The sequence below is a fragment of the Rattus norvegicus genome, chromosome 1 (assembly GCF_036323735.1).
Source record: "Rattus norvegicus strain BN/NHsdMcwi chromosome 1, GRCr8, whole genome shotgun sequence".
Classification (NCBI taxonomy): domain Eukaryota; kingdom Metazoa; phylum Chordata; class Mammalia; order Rodentia; family Muridae; genus Rattus; species Rattus norvegicus.
This window is the reverse complement of record NC_086019.1, coordinates 191,239,203-191,267,106: the sequence shown is the minus strand read 5'-3', so window position 1 is coordinate 191,267,106 and position 27,904 is coordinate 191,239,203. Positions and strand designations below refer to the sequence as shown.

Below are 27,904 nucleotides of genomic sequence, written 5' to 3'. Positions count from 1 at the left end.
CCCCTTTGTTTGACACATTCAACTTCCTGCCCTACCAGAGGAAGTGGGGAGCAATACCAGGTGCAGCGACAACCAGCAGAGCCATGGTGAGTTCTCTGAGATCTTGGGCCCAGGATCTAGGCATCTGGGGCCAGCCTTCTCCCCGAGGGCCCCCAATTCAAAGTTAACCCACAGTAAGTGGACTTGCTAGCTTTTGGGCTCCAGTGGTACTGGGGCATTCCCTGCCGTGCCCAGGAACCTCGTATGGTCTCTCTTTACCCCACAGGACAAGGAATATGTGGGCTTTGCTGCCCTACCCAACCAGCTGCATCGAAAATCTGTCAAGAAGGGGTTTGACTTCACACTCATGGTGGCAGGTCTGTGGGTTCTGGAGAGAGACTCAGAGGGTGGTGATGTTCTCATGGCCGCCCCCCGTCTGACCAGTGGGCCTGTTCTGTGCACAGGGGAGTCAGGCCTGGGGAAATCCACCCTCATCAACAGCTTGTTCCTCACCAACCTCTATGAGGATCGTCAGGTGCCAGATGCCAGTGGTAAATCTACTCCTTGCCTCCTCCCCTGCAGGCTGCCCACCCATTGCTGTCCTGGTCATCCCTCTATCATGTCCCAGGCCTCTTCCTGTGTCATCAGGCTGCGTTCTTTTTCTTTCTATCTGGGGACTTTGATGGTCAATGGTTTTCTCTGAGACTGTTTCCTCCCCTGAAAAACACATGGGGGCAGGTGCGGCACGAGGAATGGAATTCTGCTTCAGAGCCTCATGCAGCCAACTTCTGTCTCCATAGCTCGCACCACACAAACTCTGACCATTGAGCGCCGGGGTGTGGAGATTGAGGAGGGAGGTATCAAGGTGAAGTTGACCTTGGTGGACACACCTGGCTTCGGGGACTCTGTGGACTGCTCAGACTGGTGAGGAGGGGAGAGAGTGGAGCTAAGCCTTTCTTCCACTATGGAAGAGCAGGGGTCAGTTGTAGGTTGTCATATAGGCACTTGACTTTAAAGGAGGTACCTGTTTCTGGTAACAATCTGGCCCAAAGTATCCAGTGTTTCTTGTTTTGAGACAAAGTTTCTCTATGTCCCTCAGGGACCTCAAATTCACTGTGTAGCCCAGACTGTCCTGAAACTCAAAGTCCTCCTCATGGGATTATAAGTTTATGCATGCCTGGCTTATTCAGTGCTTCTGTTCTCATCGTGGCTTGTTTTGTTTTGTTTGTTTTCTGGTTTTTTTGTTTTGTTTTGTTTGTTTTCTTTTTTCTTTCTTTTTTTTTTTTTTTTTTTTTGAGATGGTGTCATATTAGCCCAAACTGGCCTGGAACTCACTATGTAGGCCATGTTGGCCTCAAATGTGGCAATCCTCCTGCTTCAGCTTCCTGAGTGCTAAGATTACAGGTGTGCAGCCACCACATTTCTTGATGTTCCGTTGCCAGCTGTCCCTGATGATGGCTTTGGTTAGGAACAAAGAAGTTACTTTGCACTGCACAGCCCTGGCTAGCTTCATCCTGTCCCCTGCCCTGTGATCTTAGACTACCTATCTCCTCTCCACACTCCAGCTGGCTGCCTGTGGTTCGCTTCATCGAGGAGCAGTTTGAGCAGTACCTCAGGGACGAGAGTGGCTTGAACAGGAAGAACATCCAGGATTCTAGAGTCCACTGCTGCCTCTACTTCATCTCACCCTTCGGCAGAGGGTCTGGATAACATCCTGGGAAGTGGAATGGTGCGGAGGCTGGAGAAAGCTCAGTACTTGAAACTGAGTCCTGACCAATCAATTCCTGATACAGGCTCCGGCCCCTAGATGTGGCTTTCCTCCGGGCCGTGCACGAGAAAGTCAATATCATCCCGGTCATCGGCAAAGCAGATGCCCTGTTGCCTAGGGAAACTCAGGTCCTCAAGCAGAAGGTATGGCTGACTGTGTGAGTGACTGACAAGGACCACTAAGTGACAACAAATACCATGACAGAACCTCATCTGTCTTGACTTTTTTTTTTTTTTTAAATCTTGGAGTGGCCTTTTAAGAGCAGGAGTCATTAGGCTAGATAGGGATGGGGTGAGCAAAGTTGTGTATGAACGTGCCACAAGCAGCCATGTCCCTAACAGCTCAGAACAGAATGATCATATAGCCCTAGAACTAGATGTTTGACTCTGAGGAAAGGGGGAAGGGCACCCCAACTCCTGCCATCTCTTTGTGATAGTGACGATTGCCTGTATCACTGTCTTCAAAGTGCTTCCCCACTGTACCACTCCCTAGGATCATGATATTTGTCCTATCTGAGTTTCTCACCATCACATTTCTGAGGCTTTGATTTTGGTCATCTTGTGTGACCATTTCTCAATATCATATCATTCTTTCTTCCTGATCACCCCACTATTCCCCACTGTCTCTGGCCATGCAATGTCTGAGGGTCATACCTCCGTTTTTCCCTCTATCTGCTCTGAGATCCGGGACCAGTTGAAGGAGGAGGAGATCAACATCTATCAGTTTCCAGAATGTGACTCTGATGAAGACGAAGAATTCAAGAAGCAGAATGAAGAAATGAAGGTTTGACAGGTGGTGGTGGAAAGGTCAAGGAAGCAGGAAGTGGAGGTGAAAGCTGAGAAAGCGGGTTATGCCCAGGATGAGCCAACGTGACCCTGACTCCCGTCCCTTAGGAAAACATCCCTTTCGCAGTCGTTGGTTCGAGTGAAGTGGTGAGGGAAGGAACCCGACCAGTGAGGGGACGCCGCTATTCCTGGGGTACCGTGGAGGGTAAGGCCAGGCATGCTTTGAGAGCAGCGAGGGAGCTCAGTCTGCATCCATATGTGAAGCTTGAGGTGGGCTCTAGTCTTGGGAGTTCCTAGAAGCCACAAGAAGGGTCCTTGGGCTGCAAGTCCCTCACTAGAATAGCGAAGTACTCCCAGAGAGCAGACCATAAGGGTGGAGTTGAACCGAAAGCTACCTGTTCCGCCCTCTAGTGGAGAACCCACATCACTGCGATTTCCTGAACCTGAGGCGGATGTTGGTGCAGACACACCTTCAGGATTTGAAAGAGGTGACCCACGATCTGCTCTACGAGGGCTACCGGGCTCGCTGCCTACAGAGTCTGGCTCGACCTGGGGCCCGGGATCGAGCCAGTCGCAGGTGAGAGCAGGGCTATTTTGGTGCTTCCATGGCGCCACCGTTTGGGCAAGCCTTCCTGATTGGTCCTGCTACCTTCTTTTAAGTCAGCTTCCCAGGTCCAACTAAGCCACTCCCACTTTGTCCCTAACCTCAGGGACAAGGCCCCGCTTCCTACACTCAGAATTGACCCTAAGGCTAGACTCATAATATCAGACCTCACCCTGTTTTCTGCACGCACACAACTTCTCCTTCTATCCTTTTAGCAAGCTTTCCAGGCAGAGTGCCACAGAGATCCCGCTGCCCATGTTGCCTCTGGCCGACACTGAGAAGTTGATTCGCGAGAAGGACGAAGAGGTGAGCAAGCACTTCTCTTTCCCTTTAATCAGTGCCCTAGAACGTCTTCTAGATCCCATTCCGGCCTTGCCGGGCCCCACAGCCTGCAATCTTGCTCCGCACAGCTGCGCCGCATGCAAGAAATGCTGGAGAAGATGCAAGCCCAGATGCAGCAGAGCCAGGCTCAGGGCGAGCAATCAGATGTGCTGTGAGATGCTCACCGCCGCCTATCCTAGCGTCTGCTTACCGCTAATCTGTCTCATCCCGGCTCTAGACTGCCCAGCGCCCAATCCGAAGACCCAGAGGGTAGGCCGGCCCTTGCACTTTAATCAGGTGCCTCCAATCCGGAAGTTTAAGGCCCAGCCGACTCCGCCTTCTATACTGTTCTGAGAGGACTGCCCTCCAAACGCTTAACGGCAGGTTCCACTTGGGTTTTAGCGTTCCTCCAAGTTCTCCATCTAATAAAACTGCTCCCTGCCTCCCCCAGTTGCCCGAATCTTCTTCCCAGCAGGAATGGAACTGCACTTTGGAGGCCTCCTGGCCACTAGTCATTCCACCTGTTAGCCACTCCTGTCTTGCTGGGCGGTGCTTCGGCCTCCCACCTGAGTTCGTGCGTGAACCCACTGAAATTGCCAACAGTAAGAAACAAAGACCAGTTGACTTTTATTGGGGGGTCAGGGTGAGAGTTGGTGCGGCTACAAGCCTATCTGGGTCTTCTGAGACCTTGGGTCCCCTATTCCTGGTCCTTAGCGTCACCGTGTGTGATGACATAGCAGATGTTCTTGTAGTCCACGTTGCCGCCCACATCTGGAGGGAAGGCTGCCCACATATTCTTGATCTGTAGGAAGACAGGAGTAGGTCTAAAACGGGTCTTCCGACTCCCACTGCTTTCCTCCCTTCCACTTACTTCCACTCCGAGTCCTTTTCCTCCCTGGGCTCTCCCCTGCTCACCTCCTCCTGGGAAAATCGGTCGCACTGCGTGGTAAGCAGCTCCTCCAAGCTGAGAAGGTGACATTCAGGGAGGTGAGATTGGGTTCATGAGTCCTGTCCCCCCTCATTTCACTCTTGTTCCCATCAACCTTCCTCCCTGAAACATGTTTGGTGCATCTCCCAAATGCTGTGTCCGCCTGTCTCGAATTTCTTCCCTTAGTTATTATGAAAATGTAACCTGGGGGTTGGGGATTTAGCTCAGTGGTAGAGCTCTTGCCTAGCAAGCGCAAGGCCCTGGGTTCGGTCCCCAGCTCCGAAAAAAAAAAAAAAGAAAAGAAAAGAAAAAAGAAAAGAAAATGTAACCTGGCCACCCAGACCCCTATTGCTCACACGGTCTGTCAACCGGTCACCCTTATGCAAGGATTTTAGAAGCCTACAGTAGAGCCACTAGAGGGAGCCACTCACAATTGCTTTTTGATGGTGCCCTTCCCTTCTGGGTCCAGGACCTTGAAGGCTCCAGTGATCACATCCTCGGGGTCCGCACCTGCAGGGTCAGAGGGCACATGAGTCTAGCAAGTCCCTGAACTTCTGGGAGGAGCAACTACGGTCTTGGACTGAGAACCTTTTACTCACCCTTCAGCTTCTCCCCAAACATGGTCAGGAAGACAGTGAAGTTGATAGGCCCACTGGCTTCCTTCATCATGGCGTCGAGTTCCTCATTCTTCACATTGAGACGGCCTGAATGGGGTGAGCACCAGGGGTTGCAGTTGGATGCTGGGGACCAGAGCTGTGCTTTCCATAAACTTATATCAGCTCATTCATTTTTCATCTGGGCAGATTAATGCCTGAAGCCACTGGATTCCCCTCCGACTCCATAGCTTTCAACATTTACAGATGGGAGTAGGGAGCTCACCCATGGCCGCAAAGGTGTCCCGAAGATCCTCCTTGTCAATAATGCCATCCCTGTTCTGATCAATTACAGTGAAAGCCTGTGGAAGGGTAGGGGTGGGGACAGATGAAGCCAGGAATTGGCCCAAGGCAGATCAGATTCTGGCCCTGAGCCAGCTGTCTCCCTCCACCCTTCCGCAGGGAGGGGAGGAATTCTAAACCCTCCTTCTCCCTCAACAGGTGCACTTTCTGGGGAGGAGGGGTGGGGAGGAGGGATGGAGAGGAGGGGTGGGGAGGAGGGTGGAGGGGCTTTCCTTAGCCTCTCTCTCTCACCTCCTTGAACTCCTGGATCTGAGTCTGGTCAAACATGGAGAAAACATTGGAGCTCCCTTCTGCTGCTGCCCTTCTCTTGGCCTTCTTGGGTGCCTGTGAGGGTAAAGGTTGAGCAGGAGAGTCTACAGGTCAGTTCATGTAACTCTCTCCTGGGAGCAACAAACCAAACTTTTGTTTCTGTTAAAGAGGGGTTCTCACCTACCCCTCAAACTTGCTACTTAACTGAGGATGACCTTGATCTGCTCATCTTGCCTCCATCTCTAACCTTGATTGTGCAAGTACCAGGGTTAGCATCTTGTGCAGCCACATCCTATTTTATTTGGTTGCTTGTGCACGCTAGGCTAACACAACCAACCGAGTTACATCCCCGACCCCAATCTCCCCACCCCCTGTAGACACAGTCTCATGATTTAGCCCTGGGACCTATTATGTAGACCCAGGCTTTCCTTTGAGATTAAAGATATTCCTTACCACACCTGGCTTCTCCTCTTTTTTTTTTTGCAACAGGGTCTCCTTACATTTCTCATGCTGGCCTTGAACTCCAGGACTCCAGTGACCCTACCTCCTCAGGCTTGAAAGTAGTTGAAATTATGGGCATACCCTCCATACCTAGTCAGATTAAGATTCAGAGTTCTCTGAGTCCCTTTTTCTAAAACAACTCTTCTTTTTCTTGGTACCTCTTGGCTAAGGGGCCTCATTTTGGCTTCATCTTTAAATCCCAACTATAGCTCCCAGATCGCTTCATCCTGGCTGGCAAGTGCCCTTTCTCAGGACCCTCCACCTGCCAACTTGGCGTCCATAATTGCTAGCTTAGTCTACTCGTTGACCCTATCTGAACCTCAAGTTTTCACTTACAAAATGTGAGCAGGGTCATCTCACTGGTCTGAGCACTTTAAGAAAGTACAGAAAGGGACGGAACAGACTTTGAGCACGTCTACCCCCTACCCCCATACATCACGGTTGGATATCTGAGCATATTAACCTTGACTGAACCCTTCAGCCCATCACTCTATCTGGCCTTATTCTGGTTTGCTAAGAGAGACAGTTCACATTTTACCTGTAGTTGGAATGAGAAGCAACAACTTTTTTTTTTTCTGAAGGGTGAGGCTATCCTGAGCTAACTCTCTCTCTCTCTCTGTGTGTGTGTGTGTGTGTGTGTGTGTGTGTGTGTGTGTGTGTGTGTTGGGGGGGTCTTCACTCACCATGTCTTAGATCCTCTGAGGGCAAGGCAGTAGCTCCAGATGGAAAAAGGCAGAGAATCTGCTTGGGGCAGTTCTTCTGGGGTTATATAGTCCTGCCCCTTAACATACCGTGGTAACCTTAGCCCTGTGGATACCCACCCCAGATACTAAAATAGCCCAGCTCAGGGGCCTCTCCTTTCTTGGAGGCCTGCAGCAGCTGGAGTCCAGGAAGGGAGGGGGGAGGAGGTCTTGGGATGCAAGTCTGTTAGGACCTAGGTAGGAAGGGATGTTCTTTCTCCCAAAAGGGGACTGCAGTGTGCCAGAATTCAGAGGGGCTCATGGAAGCCCATAGATCTGGAAGAGATGAACCGGATGTTTGAGCTCCTGAGGGGGTAGGCATAGATCTAACCTCAGTAAGCACTTATTGCCAACAGACAGTATACTTGGTTTTGTGGGTCACTTTAGCAAGCAAGCAGGCAGGCAAATGACAAGAGCAAAACTCAGCAGAAAGCTAAGGAAGTGAGTTAGGTGAGGGCTGGCGAGCAGACATGCAGACAGAAGGTGCAGCTCATGGGCAAAGGCCAGGACAGTGAAAGTCAGCTGTTGGGCTTGCAAGAACTGTGATGGGGCTGCATGTTAAGGTTGGTGACCAAATACTATGTGGTTCCCAACAACAAGTGGAGACAATGGTGAACTTGGAAAGGCTTGAAGCAAGAGAGGTTTAGATAGGCTTCTTGCAGGACCTCAGAGGAGAAGACACAAAGGCCCCAACGACCCTCTCCCACATAGCATAACCAGTGGCTTCTCCCTTCTGGGGAGAAGCTAGCTTGGCTGACATTGTGACTTTCATAATGTTCTGGGCCTCAGTGGCCCATGTTGCTCTATGAAGTGGAAATCTAGAGAAATAGCAGTAGAGGAAACCCCAGGTTGGCAACGATACACATCTCCTCCTGCTCCCTTTAGGACCTGATGTCCTGAGGAATGTGTCCCCTCCCTTCCCGTCCTCCAGTCCATGCCAATGCCACTAAGACATTTTCTTTTCTGGGCACTGGGACCCAGCCACCTGTTGTCTCTAAGAAGAGAGAAGGAGCCACCCTAAACTTAGCAGCTGCCCTTGGCCTTCTGCACGGCCCCTCCCGGCTTTAGTTGGCAGTTGTTTTGCCTTATATGGGTACCATGGGGGGCTACGTCATGGAGGAGCCCACTCATTAGTGGATTCTAGGAGGTGAGAAAGACTCCAAAAGGGAATGGGATTTGGGGAGTTCTCGGTAAACTTGAATCAAATGGAAGACAGAGAAGCTTTAAAAAGAAGATCTGACAGATCCTCACAGGGTCTGGCTCTGAGTTGGGAGCAGGAAAGTAAGATGACAAGACTAAGGAGCTTCAGAGCTAAAAAGACAACAAGGGATAGGGAAATTGAGAGCTAGGTCTCACTAGAATTCTGAGAGTGGCAGATGCTTTATGGAATTGGTAGTCCACCCATCCTAGAGCTCAAGAAAACAGAGAACAGAGGAAGCAGAATTTAGAAGTTGTAAGGTTCCTGGTTCGGTGGTGGCTCAGGCCACAAAACTTAGGAGGCAGAGGCAGGCAGATCTCTGAGTTCGTCGTGGCCAGCATGATCTACAGAGTGCGTTCCAGGACAGCTATGCAAGGCCACACAGAGAAACCCTGTATTGAAAAAAAAAAAAAAAACTTAAAAAAAAAAAAAAAGAAGAAGAAGCTGGAAGAAGGTTAGAGCTCATAAAGTCAGGTCTTGTGGTTTTGGTCTTGGGGCTACCTTGAGGGCTCATGAAGTTGGAGTCTAAGTTAGTAGCTAATGAGTATGTAAGAGAGGTGATAACAATAGGGCTTGGCTGTTCTTGAATTCCCCAAAGAACAGGAACACAGAACATATGGAGGCTTCATGGTATTGAGGATTCATGGATTTGGGTTCTGAGGTGGGGCCTCCACCCACATGCCCCGAGAGTGAAGTAGGACTCAGAGGTATAAAGTTTCAGAAATTTCAGCGTTTGGGGGAGAAGTTCAGTTTATATATGAGAACTTTGAGAAACCTGGTCTAAGTTCCTGCCTGGAGTTCAGAGAGATGAGTCTTTTAGAGGACTGACCATAGTCTAACTAGACACATCGAGGTAGAGAGAACTGATGAGGGCACTGGGTTTGTGGTGCAGCTCAGGAGCTGAATGAACTGGGGGCCTTTTGGAAACCCAAGAAGGCCAGCACGGCACTCTTATTGGCCTGGAGCCGCACCGACACTCCAGGCCCTTTCTCAGTGATGTCCCCAGTTGTCACCTCTTCTCGCGCTTGTCTCTGGTTGTCACTGACTATTCTTGCTCTGGCACCGCCTGCTGGCAGCAACTCTGCCCCTCGAAGCTGAGAATGTTATCTATCTTCCTACCCTTATGCAAAGTGGAGAAAGACAGTCATTGGCTAACAAGTTAATCACAAATTAAGCCCGCCTCTCCCTAGTTGTCATTCTTTCCTGACCATCTCAGGAAGTCTAAGAATTCTTCGGCTCTTTCTATTGACTGTTGATGCTGTCATTACGGAAATAGACGTGACCGTCGGTCAATTTTACTGCCTAGCCCCCTTTTCATTGGTTCCCTTTTCACCATTTCCATTGGCTAACAAGTTCCTAGTCCCTGCCTCTTACTGCCCAGCACCAGTCTTATTCCCCGCCCTTCTGCGATCACTCACTCTTCAGATGTGTTTATTGGCCTGGAGGCTCAGAATCCCTCTTTTCTATTGCTTGTTTTCTTCGTCCTGCCTCCGCCTTCTTCATTTCCTCTTTCTAGAATACCGACCCTCTTCCCGCCTCTAATCCCTCCCACCCTTCCATCGATTGGTTGGAACTCAATTTTCTCTCTCCCTATTATCTGTCTTGGGCCTACGGAGGGGGCGGGAGGTAAAAAAAAAAAAAAAAAAAAAAAAAAAAGAGGGGCGCGGGAGGGCCTTCCCTCGCGCAGGCGTAGTTCGCCGAGACATCGGCGGCTCCTCAGCATCTGCGCAGGCGCGACGTCGGCAGCCGGCCCCTCGCAGGGAGGAGGCGGTGCGAGCGCGCGAGTAGGGTGAGAGGCCGGGAGACCCCTGCGCGAGCGCCGTCGACCCTTGCCCCGCCTGCGCGCGCCGCCCGCCGCCTGCCGCCCGGTCCCGCCCCGCCCCCGGCGCGCGCCGAGCCGCGCCCTTCGCCCTCTCTGCAGCCCGGGCGGGCTGCTCCGGGCGGCCTGAGGGGCGGCGCCTTCTGCGGCCTCCCCGGCGGGGGGATGTGAGGGGCGGCCCGCAGCTATGGAGACGGGCCCGGCGCCCCTTGTGGCCCCGCCGCGCCGTCACGGCGCCTCCGCTGCCCCTTCGCCTCCGCCCCGGGGTTCCCGGGCCGGGTCGGTCCTAGTGGTGGCACCAGGACCGCCAGTGACTACGGCCACTTCGGCCCCCGTCGACCTGGTGGTCCCCGGGGAGGCTCGGCCCGCCTGGGTCCCAGGATCGTTACAGACCTCGGCCTCGACACCCACGACAGCTACAGGCAGCACGGTAGAGCTAACCCTGGAGGCCTCACCCGAAGCCGCGAAGACGCAAGAGTTCCCCGCACCAGCGGCAGAGGCAGGAGCCGAGACGTCCGTGGCCTTGGTTTTGGGGACAGACACTCCAAAGACGGAAGAGGCTCGAGCCTCGCCTGTCCCAGGACCAGGGACCCCCACTCGGACCCCTTCCAGAACGGCGTCTGGAGCCCTGACTGCCAAACCCCCGCTTGCCCCCAAGCCGGGAACCACAGTGGCTTCAGGAGTGACTGCACGGGGTGGAGCAGGGCAGGTGGCAGGTGGACATGGAGCTGCTACATCAGCATCAGCAGGGCCGGTGCCTGAGGACCCTTCAGGGCCTGTCACAGGCCCTCCCGGGACGTGCGAGGCTTCGGCTCCGGTGGCTAGGGTGACAGTGACCCCAGCTCCGGAGACTACTGAAAACTTTCAAGACCTGGGTTCCACGTCCAGTCTAGGACCTGGCATCTCTGGGCCTCGAGGGCAGGCCCCGGACACCCTGAGCTACTTGGACTCCGTGAGCCTCATGTCTGGGACCTTGGAGTCCTTGACGGATGATGTGAGCTCCGTGGGTTCAGACTCGGAGATAAATGGGCTGGCCCTGCGCAAGACGGACAAGTATGGTTTCCTTGGGGGCAGCCAGTACTCAGGCAGCCTGTGAGTACACAGTGGGCACCCGTGGGGCTGCCTGTGGCCGCGGAGGTGGGGGCAGGGGAGGCGATGCACCTGGCCAGCCCTGACCCAGGGAGTCATTAGCAGGAGCTGCAGTGCTCAAAGCATCCTGGGGTTTCTGTGACTTCAGAGTTGAGGATCAGGGATCGAGGCAGTTATCTCGGTTTAAGCCTAGGCCGGTGTCCTTGAGCTAGTGGTGTCCCTGTTTCTGTGCCTCAGTTTCCTCTGAAGGAGGGGTTGAATGAAGTGGTACCTACTAAGCAGCTAAGATACCAGCTGCTTGGTCTAAAACTTTACTAAAAGGGCCAGACATTCTGGAAAGTTTCTTCCAGTAGAAATCTTAGGTCTCTGAGGCCAGACACCTTCAGAATAGCAGTCGGGGTATCAGTGGGCAATAGGCAGAATGGTGGGGTGAGGAATTCTGGTTGATGGAGGAGAGACCCTGAAGACAGGACTTTTGGGAGAGGGCAGTTTTGTATTTTCATTGAAGGGGAAGGGTGGGGGTGGCCTCTTCCCCATTTCCTCATCTCCCCTGCTCTAGTCGAGCTTTCCTAGTTCCTTCCAGGGAGGGGCCTGAGTCACTCCTAAGGTGGGGGTGTGTGTGATTGGCCTGACTTCTTCCTTCTCTCTGGATCCTGACCATTGCTTCTGTGCTCCCTAACCTGCTTGCTACTCTGTAACCTGGTTTGCTCAGCCTGGAGCATCGCCTAAGGACACTGCAGCCAGGCTCTGTACTAAGCACTGACTGAAGTCATTTTTAAGGCTCTCATCTGGAGGGGTTGCCTAAACAGCTTCAGTGTGATTGGTTGGTTGAGCCTAGAGATCAGAGGGTTCCCTTGAGCACCTGGATGTGAAAATTCTGCTGGAGGGGATCTGAATCAGGAAGATGGGGAGGAAGGGTAGGTAGTACAGGCAGGGCTTGTAAGCTGACAACTCAGAAGACTTGATTGGGCACCAACCTTCAGTCTGAACTCTAACTGAAGTCTGACCCTGGTCTTTTCTCCTGCACTTCTTTTACCTCATAAGAAACAAAACTGGAGTTGCCTCCCTCATCTAACATGGATGTGTGACTAGGGCATTCCTCCATATTGGTCTCTCCAGAGGAACTTGGTTCAAATTCGGTTTTAGAATGTCACTCCTGTGTAAGGTACTGTGCTGGGTGCTGTTTTTCTGCTTTATAACTTTGACACTTCAGAATCTGTCTCCCCTGCCAGAGGCATTACCTCTGAGGCAAGGCCGATTGTCACATACTAGTTTGAACACTTTGCCCCTACAGGTAAAGTCCAAGCTCCTTTGCCAGCATACTGCTCCCATTGCCCCACTGTGCTAGACTCTTTGGTGTGCCAGAGTGTGTATTAAATTAGTAGTGGGTGGGATTCAGGCCTGTCCTGCCAGGGAGTTTCTCTTCCTTCCTTTTGGTACACTTCTGATGTCCTTTTTCCCAGGGAGCCTTCCCTGTTACTTACTGTCCTTGTAATAGTGACTGCGTGAATCTTTTGCCATTACCTCTCTCATCTGGTAGTGGATGTTCCTCCCCTTTCTGTTTGTTTTAAGATTTAAAAGTGTTTTACTTTATGTATATGGGTGTTTTGCCTGCACTCACGTCTGTGCACTATGTGCATATAGCGTCCAGGAGGCAAGAAGAGAGCTTCAGATCCTCTGGACCTGGATTACAGACCATAGTTAGCTGCCATGTGGGAACTGAACCCCGGTTCTCTCCAAGACCTTTCAGTGCATTTACAGCTGAGCCACCTCTCCTGCCCTTCCCTTCCTTTGTAAGCTGTAATGTTCCTTGGGACAGGAAAAGTACCTTAATCTTTCCAGCCCTGAGAGTGTAGAACTGACATTAATGTGATAAGAGATGATGTCTCTGTTTAAGGAGTTTCTACACAGAATAAATTAACATCTGTTACGCTCCTATTTGAAAGTCTTTTGGTGTATTTTTCTTACTTGTCCTTATAACTGTAGGTAGTGACATCCCATTTATAGCTGAGGAAGAGACTGAACTTACATGTTGAGACTTCGTAGCTTCTTAGGGACAGAACTGGGCTTTAAGCTTTGTCTATGGAATTTTTTTTTCTTACTTTTTCTTCTTTTTCTTTTTTTCTTTTTTCTTTTTTTCGGAACTGGGGACCGAACCCAGGGCCTTGCACTTGCTAGGCAAGTGCTCTACCACTGAGCTAAATCCCCAACCCCTATGGAATTTTTTAAACCCATGGTCTTTCTTCCATTTTGTTCTCCTGTAACTGGCTCCTGTAAGTAACCAACCATTTCCGGACAGATGGAGCACCTTGAGCATGGAGCTGACAGAATATCATCAGGGCAGAGAAATTCATTTTCTTTGGAATCTGGGGAGGTTGCAAAGAGGAGGAGGAGAGAAAGTCACAGATGGTCCAAGAAACCTCATGTGTCTTAGAATAAAATGGCACATCTAAGGTCATTTGTATGACTCCTGATGTAGGTTGTTTACAGGTTCTTTCAGGTATATATTGTTACTCTCTCAACTTTACAAATGAGGAAATTGGGGCTTAGAAAAATTAAGTGACTTGTTCAAGGTCACGTAATGAGTAAAATGGTAAAACTAGGACTTAGATCCAGATTGAATACAAAGTGTGGCTTATAGTTAATTTTTTTTTTTTTGCAGTGATGGGGCTGAATTCAGAGCCCTTCACATACAAGAAAAGCGCAGTACCACTGAATTACATCCTCAGTCACAATGTGTCTTTTTAGTATGACCAAAATTGGATGTATCAGAAGTGGGATTTAAATTATCTGTGTAGAGATTCTGTAGGGAAAGAAGCCTTCAAAGTGTGATGGACTAGGCTTTGGATGATCAAGTCTTCAGACATTTTGATCTCACATAATTTCTAGTTTCTCAGTTGAGCCTGAGGGAACTGGCTGGCTCAGATTCCCCAGCAGCCTGGGGCCCTACACTACTGCCACTGACTTCTTCCATACATGATCCGATTCTGCAGAGAGAGCTCTATTCCTGTGGATGTGGCTCGGCAGCGGGAGCTCAAGTGGCTGGAGATGTTCAGTAACTGGGATAAGTGGCTGTCACGGCGTTTCCAGAAGGTTTGAGGGCTGTATAGTGGGCTGGGCAATGTGCAAGGGTGGGGAGTGGAAACTAATACTGTCTGCCCTCCTAGCACATTGAGGATCAGTGGGACTTGGGCATTGGGAGGAGGAACTTTAAACTGTAGCCAGACCAGGTCCAACGTTGTCACATCTGGCATGTGGGAAGAATGTCTCTGGGAGCCTGATGGCTGGTGGGGAAAGCTTAGAGAATGTTCCAGGCCTGAAGCTTTCACCCTAGATGTTACTCTACCTTAGGTAAAGCTACGTTGCCGGAAAGGAATCCCCTCCTCTCTCAGAGCCAAGGCCTGGCAGTACCTGTCTAATAGCAAGGAACTCCTGGAGCAGAACCCGGGCAAGTTTGAGGTTTGTGCAACTCCAGGGTGTGGGGCTATGTGGCACTGTCTCTGCAGGAGAAATCAGTTCTCCCAGACCCTGAGGTAATCCCTGCTGTCCACTGCAGGAGCTGGAACGGGCTCCTGGGGACCCCAAGTGGCTGGATGTGATTGAAAAAGACCTGCACCGCCAGTTCCCTTTCCATGAGATGTTTGCTGCTCGAGGAGGGCATGGGTAAGAGCCTGACTGTGATTAGTTGGCAAACATCTGTTGAAGGTTCCAGGTAGATAGAAGACCAGGTCCAGGCAATTCATGCCCTCTAGGGCTCTTAGAAGAGTGATCGTTAATCAGTTGAATGTCAAGCAGTGTTAAGTGTCTGGTGAGGGAGATTCTAATTTGGGACTTCGTATAGGCACATTAAGGACTAACTGAGGTTGTATTTGTACTGATTTTTTTTTTTTCTTTTTCTTTTTTTTCGGAGCTGGGGACCGAACCCAGGGCCTTGCATTTGCTAGGCAAGCGCTCTACCACTGAGCTAAATCCCCAACCCCTGTACTGGGTTTTAAAAGCTAGTTGGGGCTGGGACAAGCTAGGGTTTTCCTTCCTGGGAGGTTGTATAAGCAGTGTCTGGACACTGGGTTTTTATAGAGCTCAATCTGGAGAGAAGTTCAGGCCAGATCACCAAGAGCCAAGGCACTTGGGTTTTATTCTGTAGTTTAAGCTTCTTTCAGAGGAAATGAGTGCCACTCTTTCTAGTGTGTAAGGTAACTGATCTTACTTAGGTAGTCATATGGCCTTTCCTTGTTGTGTTGGAGCTTGTACCTGGGGCCTGTAACACACTAGCCAAGTGTTCGATCATTCAGCTAGTTCCCAGCCCTAGATGGACATTTTTCTATCTTTATAAAATACATATTTTCTTTATGTAACAAAACAATATGTATATATTTTTTTCTTTGAGATAATGGTCTGACTAGGTAGACCACACTGGCTTCAAATTCAGATCTCTGTCTCCTAAATGTTAGGATTAAAGGCTGTGCCACCACAGTCATAGCAAGCTAATTTATTTATTTATTATTTTTATGAGTGACCTTGAACTTGCTGGGCAGCCCAGAGTGTCTTGAACTCAGTATTCTATAGATATATACCATGCCTAGCTTAAATAAACATTTTTATCAATATGTTCATTTTTTAACAGTTATCGAGTACCTACTTCTCCTAGGTCTAGTCACAGACGACAGCAATGAACCAAAACCCAGGAGCTGTCTTCCTGTGGGAATAGACAATCTTTGGTAGAGGCAAGTTTGTGAAATGTGGAAAGTAGTGGCCAGCCCTGTGAGGGCAAACAGTAAAGGAGGATGAGAGTGCGTGGGACAGAATCCAAGGGCACAGAGTACAAGAGACTTGCTACTTACTAATAAAGAGCAGAGAACTGGAGGAAATGTAGGTTTGGGTTACGCTGAAAGTTCTAGAGTCAGACATGGTAGCTTATGCCTACAGTCTCAGGTATTTAGGTGAACTTTGGTTGGGGACTGTGGCTTAGACCAGCCCTTAGGAAGCTGTGACAGGATTATCCTGAGTTTAAGGCCAGTCTTAACATACATGTTGAGTTCAGAACAGTTTGGCTAGAGGATGACCCCATCTCAAACTAGGTGGAGCTTTTGAACTGGACATCCTGGGGATGTAGGCAGGTTGGGTACCCAGTATATTATGTCTGGATTTCAAGAAAGAGGGTCTTTTTGTTTGTGTGTTTGAGATAGGGTTTTTCTGTGTAGCTCTGGCTGTTCTGGAACTCACTCTGAGGACCACCCTGGTCTTGAACTTGGAGATTGACCTGCCTCTGCTGGGATTAAAAGTGTGCAGTGCCACTGCTGCCTGGCTCAGGAAGGAAGTTTAAATTGGTGATAAATTGGAAACTGGAAGTGTGTTTATGGAAGGATTAGGCTCACTCATTGGACAAGATATCACCAAGCAGCAATTATAGGTACAAAGGGAAGATGTGACCTGGTGTGGTAGCACACATCTTTCACTCTCAGCACTGGGGAGGCAGAAGCAGGTGGATCCTTGTGAGTCCTAGGCCAGCTGGGCATTCATAGTGAGACCTGTCTCAAGAAACAAGGGAGATAGGTAAGATAGGCAAGCAAGCCTCGAGCCCTGAAGTACTGATGTTTTAGGATTGAGAAAATGGAACAGTCTACAGAGGATACTAGGACTATAAGCTATAGAGGTAGAGGGGAAAGTCTGATTTCAAAAGCAAAGTGAAGAAGAGCCTCAAGGATCAGCTTCAGGAAATAGTACTGAGGGATGAGTAAATCAACTCTGAGAGCTAGATTGACATACCACTAGGTTAAGTCATTAGGGACTTGTTTTTGAGACACCCTTATAGTATAACTCAGAGTTAAATAAATCTTCCTGTCTTGGCCTGTCTGTCTTGGGGTTAAAAGTGTGAGCCACTGTCTGTCTCATTAGTGACTTGATAAGAACACTTTTGTGGGGGGCATATGGAAATGCCTGCCAAGAGTGTAGGAGGAGCAACATGGAAGACAGTGTATGTTCTAGAGTAGCTTGGCTGACCAGGGAAGAAGCCCTGTTCTTTGGAAGGGAGAGTGGGATTAAGGGATACGGTTAAACAGAGTGAGGACCAGTGGAGTGGCTCAGTGGATAAAAGTACTTGATTGACAAGCTTGACAACGTCAGTAAGAAAAAAAAACCCAGCAAGTCTGGAAATTTAGCTCAATGGTAGAGTGCTTGGCTAGCATGTACAAGGGTCCCAGGGTCAATCCTAGCACTGCAAAAGAAATAAAGATTTAAAATGCAGATTGTTAGTATGCTGACAGGAATGATTAAGAGACAAGAGAAGAACTGCTGAAGCAGAGAACGTGGCACATTCATAGCACAAAGGAAGGCTGGGGTCCAGTCATAGGCAGAAGCTACATTTTTTCATGCCTGGTACCCAGGTATGTCAGAAGAGGTGTGAAGGTCATCTGGACTGGAGATACAGATGGTTGTGAGCTGCCATGTGTGTGAATGCTGGGAATTGAACTCAAGTCCTCTGCAAAGCAACAGATGCTCTTAACTGTTGAGCCATCTCTCTGGCTCCAGTACATTGTTAGGGTTAGTTTGGTGTGGATTACTTTTATTATGGATTTTAGGTAAAATAACCAGCATCATCAGACGTGTTAACTCATTAGGACTTTTGCAAAGTAAATAGCAAAGTAAGTAATCAAGGGTGGGGATGTAGCTCACTCAGTAGAGCGCTTGTCCAGGATGCAGGAAGCGCTGAGTTTGATTGCCAGCACCACAGAAAGCCAAGTGTGATGGTGCATGCCTTTAATACTGGTACCAGAGAGATGGAGGCACGAGGGTCAAGGTCAGGGTCACTTTTGAGTATTGAGGTTAGAATCCAGCAAGCCCTGCATGAAACCCCATCGTAGAACTTACTAAATAACAGTGAAGTAGATGCAGATATAAGTGATCATCTGAGTGACTGGGTTTGGGGCGGTACTTATAAGCAGTATTAGCAGTGTGACTTCAGGCAGGAAGATTGGGAGGTAGAGATAGAGGTCAGAGATGGAAGTAACTGTGGAGGAGAAAAGAGATTAGAGAACCAAGTTCAGGATATAGTATGCCTCAGACTTGGTGGATGATTTTGAGTAGATGGTAATTTCAGATATGATGGAACTCAACAAGGAAAAAGAGCAGGGCTAGGGCACAGATCTGACTTGATGTAGAGATAAGAAAAAGATGTGAGGTACAGCTGGCTTCCTGGCCTTCACCAAGAACCAGGACCAGTGGATATGCTGAAATTCAGTAAAACATAATAGTTCAAGATTGCCTGCCCTGGAGGATGAAAACACTTATTTCCAGAGGAGGGACAGTGCTATGGAATGGACAGGTTCCTGAAGAAAATGACCATGATTGCTTTATGGCTGGTTACAGGTGCAAGAGGAAATGGGTAGGAAGTCTATGGTATATGCAGCTAAGGTGAAAGGCCAGGACATAGAACGCTTGGGATGCTGAGCCTCTAGTAGGCAGGACAAGGAAGGTAGATGGCTCTGTGGTAGTAAAGCTCTTGGGTTAGCTTGGACTTGATGTAAGGGATGCTGGTCCAGGGTTAGGGCAGGTTTGATGATTGCCGTCTTCTGTACTCCCTTAGGCAACAGGACCTGTACCGAATCCTGAAGGCCTATACCATCTACAGGCCTGACGAGGGCTACTGTCAGGCCCAGGCCCCAGTGGCTGCTGTGTTGCTCATGCACATGCCTGCTGAGGTCAGCATAAATGGACCCATTTGGGGTGGGGGTGAGAAGATCTAGACATACCATGGTGAAGGGAGAGCTTCATACTCCCTACTTCTCAGGCCCTGCCTTTTGTTCTTGCCCTTCTTAGCAAGCGTTTTGGTGCCTGGTACAGATCTGCGACAAGTACCTCCCAGGTTACTACAGTGCAGGGCTGGTGAGTGTCTAGAAGCTGGGTGCACTGGGGCTCTGACTTTCCCCAAGGCTGCCTTAGGTCCTTGCCTTGCCTCATTTGTCTTTCTGTCCCTCTACCACTGAGGTTAAGACAGCCTCTTAGGTTTGATCATATCCTGAGGGAACCGTAGCAAACCAGACCCACTTCTTATGCTCTTCCTACCACTTCTAGGAGGCCATTCAGTTGGATGGAGAAATTTTTTTTGCACTCCTGCGCCGGGCTTCTCCGCTGGCACATCGTCACCTTCGGCGTCAGCGCATTGACCCAGTACTCTACATGACAGAGTGGTTCATGTGCATCTTTGCCCGCACCCTCCCCTGGGCTTCAGTGCTGCGTGTCTGGGACATGTTTTTCTGTGAAGGTATTTCAGAGGCTGGCCAGGCTGAGGGGGAAGGCTAGGATTTGTCACTTTACTGGTATCCCATAGACAGGAGTACTGTTGGGTCTAGGCTTCATGATAAACAGTCTGTAAGAGGGAAAACAGGACCCATCTTGTTCAGCCACCAACCTAGAGTCTGCCTGCCCTCCAAGAAATCTGCAGCCCATAGCAACTCTTCACCTGTAAGGCTGGCAGTAAATAGCAGGTTGAGATCCTGGACCTGATCTCTCTTTGCATTCCTCCCTGACCCTGTAGGCGTTAAGATCATCTTCCGAGTGGCTCTGGTCTTACTGCGACACACACTGGGCTCTGTGGAAAAGCTGCGCTCATGTCAAGGCATGTATGAAACCATGGAGCAGCTTCGGAACCTGCCACAGCAGTGTATGCAGGAGGACTTCCTAGTGCATGAGGTAGGCCACAAGCCTCAGCACACCCTGACCTGATTAAGCCCATTCCCACACAGGTCTATACTCTGGCTCCCATGTCTCTGTCTAGGTAACCACCCTCCCTGTGACAGAAGCATTGATTGAGCGGGAGAATGCAGCCCAACTGAAGAAGTGGCGAGAAACTAGGGGAGAGCTGCAGTATCGGCCCTCCAGGCGACTACATGGCTCCCGAGCCATCCATGAGGAACGCAGGCGGCAGCAGCCACCCCTGGGTCCTTCTTCTAGCCTCCTCAGCCTCCCTAGTCTCAAGAGCAGAGGCTCCCGGGCAGTTGGAGGGGCTCCTTCCCCACCACCTCCTGTCCGCAGGGCTAGTGCTGGGCCTGTCCCTGGGGCTGTCGTCATTGCTGAGGGACTGCATCCATCCCTTCCTTCACCTACTGGCAACAGCACCCCACTAGGCACCAGCAAGGAGATCAGGCGACAGGAGAAAGAGCGGCAGAAACAGGAGAAAGAGCGAGAGAAGGAGCGGCAGAGACAGGAGAAGGAGCGGGAAAAGCAAGAGAAGGAGCGGCAGAAGTGGGAGAAAGAGCAAGAGAAGGAACAGCAGAAGCAGGAAAAGGAACGGCAGAAGCTGGAGAAGAAGGGCCAAGGCCGGAAACTTTCCTTGCGTCGAAAGGCAGATGGGCCCCCAGCACCCCAGGATGGTGGGGACAGGTCAGCAGCTGAGGCCCGGCAGGATGCTTACTTTTGACCTCTTGTTGGGTCTGGATGGCATGACCCTCCTCCTCTCCCTCAGCCAACAGCAGCCCTGGCAGGGCTCTCCCAGCTCCCTTGGCAGGCTCTTCCTTTTTCTAAGGAAAGTGGCTTGATTCCCCTGACTCCTTGCCAGCTGCTGATCCCTACATGGCCGGGACAGCCACAGTGCATGGGACAGCTACATTTCCTAGGGTAACAGTGACCAAGTCTGGAGACTCTTTCGTCCAGTTAGGCTCAGCTTGGGTCTCTGTCACGCCTATGAAGTTCTTCTGGGGTGCTGTCTTAATTTGCCTTTGGTCACCACAGTGACTCTTGGCAATGGCAGTTAGCAGATTCTTACACTCCAGTGGCTTCCCTTAGATGGTGGAGCTAGGTTCCTTTTCCTGTCTTGGGGCCCTGCCTGTCATCCCACTGTTTTCTGGGGGCCAAGGCTGTTTTCTCTCCTGGATATCCTTGTGTTGTAATTATGTACAGAAGGTCAGATTGGCCTGGGGTGGGTGCTCTGTCCTTTCCCCATTCCACAGTGCGTCTACGCTCCAGTTTATTTAAGAGGATATGTTAGGAAGTGTCCTCCGTTTCCTTCCCACCCATGTCCTGCTCTTTCCTAGCCCACTTGCTCTGTATGTTCAGGCCTCTCTGCTGAGAGTCAGAAAGCCTATCTTTCATTTTGTTCCCTTCCAGCCATCAAGCCCCTCTCTGAATAAGGGTCTTCCCTTGAGTCCAGGGGGTGGAACCCAATGTTTACATTCTCTTCTGTCTTGGTCCCACCCCAGTGGCAGTTTCGTGGCGCTTTGAGGAACCGGAAAAAGAACCTGCTGTTCTATCTGGATCTGTCTCCTGCCTTGTTATTTGAAGAGTGCTATAGAGTAAGGGGGAAGGAGCCAGGAAGAAAGTCTGACTCTCCATAGGTTCAGTCTGCTGATCTTGGCAGGAACATCTAGACCACTGGTTCTCAACCTTCTTTTTTTTTTTTTTTGTTCTTTTTTTTCGGAGCTGGGGACCGAACCCAGGGCCTTGCGCTTCCTAGGTAAGCGCTCTACCACTGAGCTAAATCCCCAGCCCCTCTCAACCTTCTTAATGCTGTGACCCTTTAATACAGTTCTTCACATTGTGGTGACTCCAACCATAAAACTATTTTCATTATTACTTAATAACAGTTTACTACTGCTGTGAATCATAATATAAGTTTCTGTGTTTTCTGATAGTCTTAGGCAACCCCTGTGAATAGTATTCGACCCCCAAAATGAGTCACAGTAAACCCTTGCTCCATCTCTCATCAACAATCAGTGGTCCAGCTCCTCCTCAGCTTTGCCTGGGATCTGCTGCCTCCACTGTCACTGGCCTCCTGGGACCCTCTGCACAGCTTACAGCCTCGGCCCCCTGGAAGCTGAAGGAGGGGCTTCGAGTGCAAGACCACCATCTTTAGATTGGGCTGGGTTCTTGGTCAGCAGCATGGTGCAGCTCCTGGTACTGGGCTTCTAGGGTGGACAGACTGCTTTTGGTTCATCCCAGCAGGTGCACACAACCAAATTGTCCAGCTCTTGTTTTCTGTGGCAAGCTTTTTGCCCTCCAGTCTGGGTCAGGATGATAAAGTCTTCTGATAAAGCTTTTGTGGCCATAAAGCAAGAGTTCCACTTGGCAGATCTTCTTCAGGATGAGGATCAGGGTGTGGTCTCCAGGTAGAAGAGAAAATTCCTTCCAGATGAACCAGTAGTGCTGAGAGCTGGTGTTTTTTCAGGGTCCTGTCTATAGCAAGATGCTCTCTTGGTGTAGGACTTGTGTTTCTTTTACCTACAGAAGAAACTAAGATCACACCTTCAATGAAGTTTCACAGTGATTCAGAATGGGAGAAAACCCTGGAGGAGAAAGGTGGTGTCCGTTTGGCCACCCTCTTCCAGCTCTAGTAGGATCACCTGAGCTATCTAGCCTGAGGGTGGGGGTGGGGCAGAGGTGTTCAGGTTTTGAGTTTTTTCCCAGAGCTCCAGATCTAAACCTCACTATTAAGTTAGATCTCACTGGTCCCACCTTTGCAGGAGCTGAATTTCAGCACCTTGACAGTTTGCTAAGGGGTCGGGGTAGGCTTCATCTTGTAACTAATTCAAGAGCTTTTTTGGGACCTACACCTGAGAGCAGGGCACCATGGGCTTCTGCCTAATTACTCAGCACCAATGCCAGCGCCACCTCCTGCGACGGCTGTCCCACTACAGAAACTAGGAACTAAGTGGGGGAATAGACATGGTGCAAATGACTTCCTGGGTTCTAAAAGGATTTGGTTTGGAAAGTGCCCGAGTGCTTACAACCAGAAGCAGGACTCAGGGAGAAAAAGATTTAAAAAAAAATAAATGGTCTCATGTTGTATCGCAGACTGGCATCAATCTCGCGACAATCCTGTTTCAATTTCCTGAGTGTTGGGATTGCGTTAAACTCGGAAACCCGAGTTTCTACTGAATGCCATTAGGCGTACATAATCCTATCCATAAATGCAAACTGAAACCCAAGGCCCCTGTTCGGTCTGTGTCCCTCCAACCGGGCCTTGGGAACCTCTTTTAGCAAACAGAACGCCACGTCTTCACCGTCTCCTCCATTGCAGAGGAATAATAAAACATTTCCCGCCATCTTCAAATCCCGTGAGGCAAGTACGGAGTTCACGCGAGTCTTTGCAGGTCTTACGTTACTTCCTGCGGAGAGTCGGCCTTGGCTAAAGGGATACATCCGCCCGTTCTGCCAGTCTTTTGGATAGAAGTGAAGCCACTTCCGGGTCCTATGGCAGTCTTCACAGTCTTTTTCCGGGTGATGGAGGCGGATGCCCCGGATGTAATACCGGCGAAAGCATCTTTCCTTTTCTTTCCCGTCTGACCCTGGATTCCTAGGTGAGCGTCAGCGGGTAAGATTGTTTGAATCCCTGCGGCTTTGCCTCGCTTCTAGCTTCTACGCCGAGTTGGACATGGCCGAGCAGGTCGCTATGTGGAATTCGGGTTCCGAGGCTACTAAGGCGCCAGCTCTTGCGTCCGACCGGCCTCTGAGGGCACTCGGGTGGGAGAGGTGGTTGAGCTCTGTAGCTTCGGACTGGTAGGGAAGTGATGACGTGGGGGGAACCTGCTCCCTACCCTCCCACACACCTAGGTGGGAGTACCCACAGGGTCCACGCGGGGGCGGAGATCCTTCACATGTTCTCCCTTTTGGGCCCCTGCATTGCCAAATCAATTCCGGACGTCGTACCTGCTAGTTCTTTCAGATGGTTTAGTGATCGGTCCTCTCTCAAATTTACCAGGAAAAATCTTTGTGGAGCCTGTACACTCTCGCGGCCCTCTCTTGTTACTTAATTTCCTCACTTCCTATCTTTTCCCGAGGTCCAGCTGGAGGAAATCTATTGCCAATCATGCCAAAGAGGAAAGTGACTTTTCAGGGTGTTGGAGATGAGGATGATGAAGATGAAATCAGTGTTCCCAAAAAGAAGGTGAGATGGCCAGATCTCTAAGTTCTATGGAGGCCTAAGGGGAAAGGAGAGGGAGCAGTCCAACGGGAGAAAAGCTGGAAGCCAAGGAAGGGTTAGTTTTTCCCAGTCACTGGGTTTGGAAGGATTCGAGTTTATGTACAGATCCTGGAATATTCGAGGAACTAGCCAGTCTTCCTTTCTCATTTACTTCGTCCTACTCATAGCTGGTGGACCCTGTGGCTGGAGCAGGTGGTCCTGGGAGCCGCTTCAAAGGCAAACACTCTTTAGACAGTGATGAAGAGGATGATGACGAGGGGTCCAGCAAATACGATATCCTGGCCTCAGAGGATGTCGAAGGTGAGCTATTTCCAAAGCATTAACTGTGTTGGAGGGACAGGTTTTAAGTAGGGAGGTGGGAGGTGTACTGCCTGTTTCTTTTTTGCATGTCTAGCATGGGGCCCCCCATGTCTTTGGTGCAGGTCAGGAAGCAGCTACTCTCCCTAGTGAGGGGGGTGTGAGGATCACACCCTTCAACCTGCAGGAGGAGATGGAGGAAGGCCACTTTGATGCAGATGGCAACTATTTCCTGAACCAGGATTCGCAGATCCGAGACAGCTGGCTGGACAACATTGACTGGGTGTGGCCCAGGATCTGTCCTGGCTGAGCTCAGCCTGGGAATGCTGGTGCTGGGCCTGGGTCCTGGTGGAGTTTGTAAGAAACGATAACTATCTTTCACTTATAGGTGAGGATCAAGGAACGGCCACCTGATAAGCAGCAGGTTTCGGACTCAGAGGAGGAAGGCAGCCTGGGTCAGACTCCAATGAGTGTCCAAGCCCTCCTGGAGGGACTTCTGGAGTTGTTACTGCCAAGAGAGACAGTGGCTGGGGCACTTAGGCGTCTGGGGGCCCGAGGAGGAGGCAAAGGGAACAGCAAGGGGACTGGACGGCCCAATTCTCCCCAGCGTCTAGACCGGCTATCTGGGTTGGCTGATCAAATGGTGGCTCGAGGCAACCTTGGTGTATACCAGGAAACAAGGGAGCGTTTGGCTATGCGACTGAAGGGTTTGGGGTGTCGGACCCAGGGATCCCATGACCCCACACCTCCACCCTCCCTGGACATGTTTGCTGAGGAAGTAACAGAGGGGGAACTGGAAACTCCAACCCCTACCCATAGAGAAGGTAAGAAGGGCACAAGAGGGGCAGTGTGGGCAGGAGACCGGGTGCTTGAGGCCCAAGTTTCTTCATTGTTTTAGAAGCAGATTCAGCTGGAGATGGTCTGATGGATGTGATGTGGGAGTATAAATGGGAGAACACGGGGGATGCTGAGCTGTACGGACCCTTTACCAGTGCCCAGATGCAGGTAAGCCCCTTCCCGCCCTGGCTGTCCACCCCAGCTTCTGTCATCTTGCCTCAGTTTTGTCCTCTGTTCTTACAGACCTGGGTGAGCGAAGGTTACTTCCCGGATGGTGTTTATTGCCGGAAGCTGGACCCTCCAGGCGGTCAGTTCTACAATTCCAAGCGCATTGATTTTGATCTCTACACATGAGCCCGCTAAGGGCCCCGTTTGGCAGCCCCTTCTTTCTTGAACTTGGCAGAGGAGGTCCCAACTGCCCTGGGCAGTGAGGATATTGGAGGCCACTCTAAAGCCAGTGTCTCTTTGTCAATAAAAGCCTTGAGTATGCATCAGGGCCTTGACTGGGCTAATGGCCAAAAGCCAAGGCTTCTCCATAGCTCCTTTTGGCTTCACCTGGTGGGTCCTTGAGTTTCCTCCCAAGAGACTTCCTCTCATGCTTCTCTGGTGTCTTGGACCACCTCCGTTTTGTTTCCCACCTTGGAGGCAGAGGGAGGGCCCATCAGGTGTCCTGTGTAAAATTCCCTCTATCACTCTGTTCTCTGTCATGCTGATCTTGGCTTTTAGGACCTCACATTCTCTGCCCTGGCAGCTCCTTTGTAGCTGGGACATTAGGAAGACTTTGAAATCCTATTGGGAGATCCTCTTAAACATGGATTCTCCCCTTCTCCCTAGTCTGGTTTTACTACCCCTCACCCTCCTGCAGTAGTTTCCATAGCTCTTAGGTGAAGTATGAACTTGGTAGCACTTCAAGGTTACTTGGGCCACCATGTGATACAGCGAGGGGCAAAGGGCAGGGACTTACTGGAGACCTCACAGTAAACTAGAGAGGTGGCCCATTCACCTATTCCCTGACCTTTCTTGGCATAAGCTTTTCTTGCTTAGCCTTTCAAGCATTGTCTACATTTCCTGGGCTCCCACGTCTTGGGCGTGGGGCTAGTGCCTTGAGGAAACCTCTGGTCTGGTCCCCATGCAGGAATCCAGAGTGTGAGAGGCAGACAGGGACCTGACAGTTCTCACCCCACCAGTGCTGCTTTCTGCTCACCTTGTCTGTACAGGAGGCCCCAAGAGCTGCAGGCTAGTGGGTCCAGGCTAAGGACTTGGGAAGTGGGGTTCAGCTCAGGCTTGGCTGCAGATGTTAGATGCAGAGACTTCTGACCTGTCTAACAATTAGACCTGTTACTGCCAGTGTAGGGACAGATGGTTTCTTTGACTTCAAGAAGCCCATTAGTGGAAAGACATCTGACTTGGTATGTTACTAAGACAGCGATAACCCTGTAGTTATTTGTAAGGTATTACTGGTTAAAGAGGAACCAGCTTTCTGAGATACTTAGCAGTGAAAACCTGGTGTCTTGGGATGAGTAACATCCAGTCATGTTGCCTGACTGATTGTTCACAAGTGTTTGGTGAGAGAGACACCGAGGTGCCCTCCAGGTTCCTCAGACTTAGCTGATCTAAAGCTGATCTCTTCCTCATGCTCTCTGAGGCACTTCCTGATAATACCCAGGAAGGGCAGAACATCCCTGAAGATACACACATCTGAGCCCCAGACTGGGTGAATATTACTTATGTTTTATGTGGCAGAGGGAAAGTGTAGGAAAGGGATTATGTAGAAGTGACGTTGAGGTTTGGTTTGGTTTTGGTTGTTTTTTGTTTTGTTTTGTTTTGTTTTTTAATTTTTTGAGGTGGGGTCTCACTGTGTAGCCCTGGCTGGCCTGAAACTCACAAGAGATCTGCCTCCCCAAGTGTTGAGACTAAAGGTGTGTGCCATGATGCTGAGCAAAATTGAGAAATTTTGAGACTGGGAGATTACCTTTGATTATTGGGACCATTGTGATCTCGGGGTTCTTACGCTGGAAAAGGAACTGACTCCTAACAAGATCAGAGAACTGAAAGCTGGAAGAGAGGAGTATGTGTCAGGGTGCCGGTGGCCTGGAGAGCCGGGAAGGCAGAAGGCAGGTCCTTCCCAGCCAAGTGTAGCCCCACACTGATAACCCAGTGAAACCCACTTTGGACTTGTACCCTCTCGAATTGTATGATAATAAATTTGTGTCGAGCTGCTTAAGTTGTGGTGATTTAACAAAGCACTGGAAGAAAGTGAATATACACCCACCCACTCTGGAGAGCCACGGCCACTTTAGAACCAACCCCTCTTAGGACTTCACCAGAGTTTTTGTTGTCTTCGCAGCCAAGTGCTAACCTGGCCCAATCCTGCTTAGGTTTCAAAATTGGGTATATTGTGGGTGGTACAACCAATGGACTTCCTAAATACAAAGCCAGTAATTGGATGGGTTTTTGTTGTTTTGAGACAGGGTTTCTTAGACCCTGACTGTCCTGGAATTGATTATGTAGACCAGGCTGGTCTTGAACTTAGAGAGATCCATCTGCCTCTGCCTCTGCCTCTGCCTCTGCCTCTGCCTCTGCCTCCCAAAGGCTGGGCAAACTGCCTTCCTCTCCACTCCCTCTCCAGGAACAGAACTACAATGTCATTTCTTAAAAGGGCTCAGCCTTGATTCTCGGCGCTTACACATGGGCGGCTCACAGTCGCCCATAATTCCAAGGGAGTCTCCTACCTTCCAGCTTCAGGCACTGGGCATCCAGATGATTGAGACAATAGAAAGGCAAAGCTCCTACACACATGTAAAGATAGTTCTTAATTAAAAGAAATGAGTTTCACTTTAGCTGACAAATCCTTATTCTCCAGCCCTGGTGACCACTGCTGATATCCTGTGACTGGGTGTTTTGGATAAGTGGAAACCAT

At 50.2% G+C, this 27,904-nt stretch overlaps 4 protein-coding genes across 21 annotated transcripts; 3 read left to right on the top strand and 1 right to left on the bottom strand.

Annotated features, from left to right (window-relative positions):
* The first annotated feature begins 20 nt into the window (after positions 1 to 20).
* On the top strand, positions 21 to 3,907 carry Septin1 (septin 1). 3 transcript variants are annotated; one of them, NM_001012460.1, is made up of 11 exons: positions 41 to 86; positions 266 to 356; positions 444 to 530; positions 780 to 903; positions 1,545 to 1,679; positions 1,773 to 1,890; positions 2,429 to 2,530; positions 2,641 to 2,737; positions 2,944 to 3,109; positions 3,352 to 3,442; positions 3,547 to 3,907. In NM_001012460.1, the coding sequence occupies exons 1-11, from the start codon at positions 84 to 86 to the stop codon at positions 3,631 to 3,633; spliced, it is 1,101 nt and encodes a 366-aa protein (NP_001012478.1). In that variant the 5' UTR covers positions 41 to 83; the 3' UTR covers positions 3,634 to 3,907. The 3 variants fall into 3 exon arrangements, with proteins under 3 accessions (XP_063142351.1, XP_063142353.1, NP_001012478.1); XM_063286281.1 differs by having other exon boundaries at positions 21 to 86; positions 3,352 to 3,907; XM_063286283.1 differs by having other exon boundaries at positions 40 to 173; positions 3,352 to 3,907.
* A 153-nt stretch (positions 3,908 to 4,060) lies between these two features.
* Myl11 (myosin light chain 11) lies at positions 4,061 to 9,675 on the bottom strand. Of its 3 annotated transcripts, XM_063280787.1 has the most exons (8): positions 9,448 to 9,675; positions 6,775 to 8,421; positions 5,573 to 5,665; positions 5,265 to 5,340; positions 4,985 to 5,089; positions 4,817 to 4,895; positions 4,373 to 4,421; positions 4,061 to 4,259 (listed from the first exon to the last, which is right to left on the bottom strand). In XM_063280787.1, the coding sequence occupies exons 2-8, from the start codon at positions 6,775 to 6,777 to the stop codon at positions 4,155 to 4,157; spliced, it is 510 nt and encodes a 169-aa protein (XP_063136857.1). In that variant the 5' UTR covers positions 6,778 to 8,421; positions 9,448 to 9,675; the 3' UTR covers positions 4,061 to 4,154. The 3 variants fall into 3 exon arrangements, with proteins under 3 accessions (XP_063136857.1, XP_038953516.1, NP_036737.1); XM_039097588.2 differs by lacking the exon at positions 9,448 to 9,675 and having other exon boundaries at positions 4,061 to 4,281; positions 4,329 to 4,421; positions 6,775 to 6,919; NM_012605.2 differs by lacking the exon at positions 9,448 to 9,675 and having other exon boundaries at positions 6,775 to 6,818.
* A 303-nt stretch (positions 9,676 to 9,978) lies between these two features.
* On the top strand, positions 9,979 to 21,635 carry Tbc1d10b (TBC1 domain family, member 10b). The gene is made up of 9 exons (NM_001108921.1): positions 9,979 to 10,940; positions 13,931 to 14,030; positions 14,289 to 14,396; positions 14,494 to 14,600; positions 18,520 to 18,634; positions 18,753 to 18,818; positions 19,008 to 19,197; positions 19,471 to 19,625; positions 19,711 to 21,635. Exons 1-9 carry the CDS (start codon positions 10,036 to 10,038, stop codon positions 20,350 to 20,352), a joined length of 2,388 nt encoding a protein of 795 aa, NP_001102391.1. The 5' UTR covers positions 9,979 to 10,035; the 3' UTR covers positions 20,353 to 21,635.
* A 1,076-nt stretch (positions 21,636 to 22,711) lies between these two features.
* On the top strand, positions 22,712 to 27,208 carry Cd2bp2 (Cd2 (cytoplasmic tail) binding protein 2). Of its 14 annotated transcripts, none has more exons than XM_039107471.2 (7): positions 22,712 to 23,227; positions 23,714 to 23,814; positions 24,018 to 24,150; positions 24,273 to 24,430; positions 24,536 to 24,971; positions 25,046 to 25,152; positions 25,207 to 27,208. In XM_039107471.2, the coding sequence occupies exons 2-7, from the start codon at positions 23,737 to 23,739 to the stop codon at positions 25,336 to 25,338; spliced, it is 1,044 nt and encodes a 347-aa protein (XP_038963399.1). In that variant the 5' UTR covers positions 22,712 to 23,227; positions 23,714 to 23,736; the 3' UTR covers positions 25,339 to 27,208. The 14 variants fall into 14 exon arrangements, with proteins under 14 accessions (XP_038963399.1, XP_063142332.1, XP_038963412.1 ...); XM_063286262.1 differs by having other exon boundaries at positions 23,708 to 23,814; positions 25,228 to 27,208; XM_039107484.2 differs by having other exon boundaries at positions 23,708 to 23,814.
* Positions 27,209 to 27,904: the final 696 nt, after the last annotated feature.

What these genes read in the sequence shown, in the direction of transcription:
- Septin1 (XM_063286281.1), top strand. An exon ending in CTTCACACTCATGGTGGCAG is followed by an intron (nt 357 to 443) that starts GTCTGTGGGTTC and finishes TTCTGTGCACAG; the next exon opens with GGGAGTCAGGCCTGGGGAAA. An exon ending in AGCAGAATGAAGAAATGAAG is followed by an intron (nt 2,531 to 2,640) that starts GTTTGACAGGTG and finishes CCCGTCCCTTAG; the next exon opens with GAAAACATCCCTTTCGCAGT.
- Myl11 (XM_039097588.2), bottom strand. An exon ending in GGCACCATCAAAAAGCAATT is followed by an intron (nt 4,422 to 4,816) that starts GTGAGTGGCTCC and finishes TCACCTTCTCAG; the next exon opens with CTTGGAGGAGCTGCTTACCA. An exon ending in GAAAAGGACTCGGAGTGGAA is followed by an intron (nt 4,282 to 4,328) that starts GTAAGTGGAAGG and finishes GACCCGTTTTAG; the next exon opens with ACCTACTCCTGTCTTCCTAC.
- Tbc1d10b (NM_001108921.1), top strand. Translation starts at nt 10,036, where the DNA reads ATGGAGACGGGCCCGGCGCCCCTTGTGGCCCCGCCGCGCCGTCACGGC. An exon ending in GTTACTACAGTGCAGGGCTG is followed by an intron (nt 18,819 to 19,007) that starts GTGAGTGTCTAG and finishes TACCACTTCTAG; the next exon opens with GAGGCCATTCAGTTGGATGG. An exon ending in AGGACTTCCTAGTGCATGAG is followed by an intron (nt 19,626 to 19,710) that starts GTAGGCCACAAG and finishes GTCTCTGTCTAG; the next exon opens with GTAACCACCCTCCCTGTGAC.
- Cd2bp2 (XM_063286236.1), top strand. Translation starts at nt 23,737, where the DNA reads ATGCCAAAGAGGAAAGTGACTTTTCAGGGTGTTGGAGATGAGGATGAT. An exon ending in GGCCTCAGAGGATGTCGAAG is followed by an intron (nt 24,151 to 24,272) that starts GTGAGCTATTTC and finishes TCTTTGGTGCAG; the next exon opens with GTCAGGAAGCAGCTACTCTC. An exon ending in GGCTGGACAACATTGACTGG is followed by an intron (nt 24,431 to 24,535) that starts GTGTGGCCCAGG and finishes TTTCACTTATAG; the next exon opens with GTGAGGATCAAGGAACGGCC.